This window comes from Triticum aestivum, chromosome 3B, assembly GCF_018294505.1.
Source record: "Triticum aestivum cultivar Chinese Spring chromosome 3B, IWGSC CS RefSeq v2.1, whole genome shotgun sequence".
NCBI lineage: Eukaryota > Viridiplantae > Streptophyta > Magnoliopsida > Poales > Poaceae > Triticum > Triticum aestivum.
The window spans coordinates 138,404,268-138,408,745 of NC_057801.1; the positions used below are offsets into that span (position 1 = coordinate 138,404,268).

Below are 4,478 nucleotides of genomic sequence, written 5' to 3' on the forward strand. Positions count from 1 at the left end.
CTAGGCTAGAGAGAGTGCATGCAATCAAACAACATACAGATGTTTGTTTTTTGCACCCTTTTTTTTAACCAGACCAACTAAGACATACTCCCTCCTTTCCATAATGTAGTGCACCCGCGCTTCCTGAGAGCTAAGTTTGACCGTAAATTCAACCAACGAGATCGATGCCGGGAGCAAAAATCATACCACCAAATTTGGACAAATTCGGTGGTATAATTTTTGCTCCAGCCGCAATCGGTCTCGTTGATGAAATTTGTGGTCAAACTTTTTTTTTTCATCAAGTTTGGATTGCTTACATGACTGTCACGTGGTAAATTTGTGGTCAAACTTAGATCTCAAAAAATACGGACGCACTACATTGTAAAATGGAGGAAGTACATGCAATGCAGGCAAAATCGCTGCGGGCAACTAAACGCGCCCTTGAAGGCATCTGGAGCACATCATCGGTGGTCCATTAAGTTTAGGTTTGACTATAACGACAAAGTGGCAACTACTTCCAACCTTCCTGTGGAATTTGTTTAAATTGGCCACTTGGTATCACCTACACTGTCGAGTGCTAACTGGCCACCATCTGAGAAGATGAAAAAAGTACTAACAGGTCGGTGGCTCAAACCAGTATCCACCGCCGATCACAGTGAATCCCTGCGTTTAACGTCCGAGATTTATCCCCCTTCGAGGCTTCGACCATAGCAAGTCTGTGGGCAGTAGAATTAAGTGACGTGCTGATCTGACCAGTCGCAATATACAAATCGCCACGCCGTGTTTGCTGGTCACTTGGATGCTTTGCCACGAATCCACGGTAAAAAAAAAAATAGGACGGACTACGGAGGTGGGGCACGCGTAGTTGCCATGAAACTCGACTGGTTGAAATCTTTGCGCGTACGGCACACACATTACTTCTTTTTTTCGACATGACGGCACACATTTCTAGTACCACTAGTACAATATATAAAGCGAGCAAACGCGCGCAGCTCACCCAAAAACCGCTCCTGGTCCATTGCTTAACCCACACTCAGCTGAGGATCTAGTCCGGCGACAAATATGAGGGTACGGGTTCCGTTTACTTGCAATATCTTTGGAAATTTTGTGTGGATTCTGTTTAATTGGCCTATTTTTTGGTCGATTTCTGCTTGGTGTTGTTGCAGACGGAGATGGTGATCAGGATGCAGGCGAGCTCCGACAAGGGCCAGCACTCCAAGGCCATGAAGATCGCGGCCGCAACCGATGGTACGCAACGCACCCCCATATTATAACTCCTCTGTTCTTGATGAGACTCTGCAATTGCTCAATGCGTCTGTGATGAATTCGATCAGGAGTGGAGTCGGTGACGCTGGCGGGGGAGGGCCGGAACCTGCTGCGGGTGGTCGGCGAAGGCGTCGACTCCAACCACCTCACCAGCAGGCTGCGCCGGAAGGTGGGCCAGGCCGACATCGTCGAGCTGCGGACCCTGCAGGCGGGCCGCGGCTACGCGAGCACCACCAACGCTGCCGCCGGAGCCGGCTACTACTCTGCGCAGGCCGCCGACGCGCGCGCACGCGGGGACGCCGCCGCCTATGGCGGGTACAACAGTTACACTACGGCCAACTACTCGCCGGTGGCGGCCGATCAGTACCACCGCCAGCAGCAGCAGCTGTCGTACGAGTACTACCCACCGCCGCCGTACGCTAGCACCGTCGTCCACCACGAGTACACGGCAGGCGATCCTTCCGGCTGCTCCATCATGTAGCGCCACCGATGGTAGCTCTTGGTTTGGCGATTCTGATGTTTTATTTGTCACTGCGTTCATTTTTCTTTGTATCGTGTGTAGTGCGATCCGTTGGGGGCCAATTTTTGTCGGCCCTCGTTAGATCTGTAGTTTCTTAGTCAAATGGGTGCCTGGACGATGTCAAAGCGAGACGTGGAGTGCGAATTGGTGTGATAGCTACATTGATGTTTTGGTTCTATGCCTTGGATTGCCATATTTTGTCACATATTTTTTATCAAGCTTGTCTAAAATCATTTTAACACAATAAGAGCCACAAGTTGGCAAGCCTAAGGGAATTTTGCTACACATTTTGTGTCAAAACGCCACGAAGTTTCGCACACGAGCATCTTGGATGTAAAATAAAAAATAAAAAAAGAATGTTGTTGACGTTTTTCTATTTTTAAAAACAGAATGTTGTTGACGTTTTCCTATTTCTAAGAATTTTACTGTTCATGGGCAGGAGCATCTGACCACCCTTTTTTCGAGAAAACGTAAAAGAGTTTGCGTTTCATTGTATTGAAAAGAAGGGGGGGTTTAATAGTTACAATCCTCCTGGGAGGCGGTTACAGTTCGGGGTGAAGATAGTCTAGTGGACGTCCCAGGTTTGCGGGATGATGGCTCTAAGCCCTAACGCGACAGCGGCAGCCCAAAGGGCAGCCTCATCCTTGATCTTTGTGAGCAAGTCAGCAATGAGGGGGCGGCCATGATTAAAAACGCAATCATTGCGGTGCTTCCAAAGCATCCAGGGGACTAGCAGGACCACAGAGGCGAGGCCTTTGCGCATGGGCTTGGGCACAAGATGTCTTGTGTATTGCCACCAGTCGTTGAGGGATGACTCTTGAGCAGGCGGGGGGCATGGTGCCCGGAGCCAACTGAGCACCTCATGCCAGATCTGTCGGGCGAAGGGACAGGCAAGGAGGAGGTGGTTCATGGTTTCAGGCGCCTGGTCGCAAAAGGGGCAACGCTCGGGGTGCGGCAAGCCGCGGCGGGCGAGGCGGTCGGCGGTCCAGCAGCGATCCAGGTGAGCAAGCCAGTGGAAGAACCTGACCCGCGGCGGCGCCCAGCACTTCCAAGTGAGTTTCCACGCGTCGCAGGCGATGGAACCGTGGAAAGTGGCAAGATAGGCAGATTTGGCCGAGTAGGTGCCGCTCGTGCTCCACTTCCAGGTTAGGCGGTCCGGCTCCGCGGAGAGGGTAGTGCGCTCGATCTTGTGCCATAGTTGTAGGTACTGGCCAATCTCTTGGAGCCCCACGACGCCCTGGATGTCTTGCGCCCATCGGTTGGCGAGGAGGCCGTCCGCCATGGTTCGAAGCTTACGGCGACGTTTGGGGACGCACGCGTAGAGGTGAGGCACGATCTCGCGGATGGAGCGCCCATCAATCCATCGGTCCTCCCAGAATAAGGCCTGCGCGCGGTTCCCAACTAACATGGTGGTGGAGGCGAAGAAGAACGCGCGATCGTCGTCGCTGAACTGCAGGTCCAGCCCGGCCCAGGCCCTGCCTTGATCTGTGCGGCTGAACCAGAGCCACCGCATGCGGAGCGCGAGCCCCGTGCGCGTTAAATCGCGGACGCCTAGCCCGCCGAGAGCGATCGGCCTAGCGACGCGCTGCCAGCTGACGTGGCAATTGCCGCCGTTAGCCTCTGCACGCCCGGCCCAGAGAAAGCCACGTTGGATCTTCTCAAGCGCCTTCAGAGTCTTTTTTTGGGGGGCAAGCACAAATAGTTGATGGATGGGGATCGCCGCTAGGATCGCCTTGACAAACGCGAGGTGGCCCGCCTTGTTCATGAGGTGCGCCTTCCAGCAAGGTAGCATGCCAGCGGCCTTGTCAACGACGGGCTGAAGTTGTGCAGCGGTGGGCCACCGCAGCGTGAGCGGGATGCCCAGGTAGGTGATCGGCATTTCAACCATGGGGCAACCCAGCAGGTCGAGGGCCGACGCGGCGTCCTTCGCGTCGCCACGGATCAGGGTGGCGGAGCTCTTCGAGAAGTTGACGTGGAGGCCAGAGGCGCGTCCAAAGAGCTGCAGGATGCTCCTGACGGTGGATGTGTCGCTCAACATGGGGTGACAAAACAGGACCACATCGTCCGCGTAAAGCGAGACGGATGGGATCGGGCGTCGGGGATGGAGCTGCTGCAGGATGCGCAACTCAGTGGCGCGGCGCAGCAGGCGGCCTAGCGTGTCCACAACGAGGACAAAGAGCTGGGGCGACATGGGGTCGCCTTGTCGTAGTCCTTGGTGGTGCTAAATGGGTGGGCCTGGCTCGCCGTTCATGATCACCTTGGTGCTGGCCGACGAGAGCAAGATCGCAAGCCAGCCCAGGAATCTGGTGCCAAACCCATAGCAGCGCAGGACGTCGAAGAGGAATGGCCAGCTGATCGAGTCGAAAGCGCGAGTTAGGTCCAGCTTGAGCAGAACGCGTGGCGCGCCTAGTTGATGTAGCAGGCGCGCTGACTGCCGCACGAGGACGAAGTTGTCGTGTAGGCTTCTTCCCGGGATGAACGTGTTTTGGCTGGTGCTGACGAGAGCGTTAAGCTTGGGCGCAAGTCGGAGCGAGAGGACCTTGGCGAAGACCTTGGCGACGAGGTGGATGAGGCTTATGGGTCTGTAGTCACCGAGGCACCCGGCATCCGCGCGCTTCGGGAGCAGCGTGAGGAGCACCTGGTTGAGGCAGCTGAATCCGCGCCCTCGCAACTCATAGAGTTGCTGGAAGACAGCAATGAAATCCTGCCGAAC

At 55.0% G+C, this 4,478-nt stretch overlaps 1 protein-coding gene across 1 annotated transcript; it reads left to right on the top strand.

Annotated features, from left to right (window-relative positions):
- The first annotated feature begins 988 nt into the window (after positions 1–988).
- On the top strand, positions 989–2,026 carry LOC123065039 (uncharacterized). The gene is made up of 3 exons (XM_044488412.1): positions 989–1,047; positions 1,146–1,227; positions 1,314–2,026. The coding sequence occupies exons 1-3, from the start codon at positions 1,042–1,044 to the stop codon at positions 1,724–1,726; spliced, it is 501 nt and encodes a 166-aa protein (XP_044344347.1). The 5' UTR covers positions 989–1,041; the 3' UTR covers positions 1,727–2,026.
- The last annotated feature ends 2,452 nt before the right edge of the window (positions 2,027–4,478 follow it).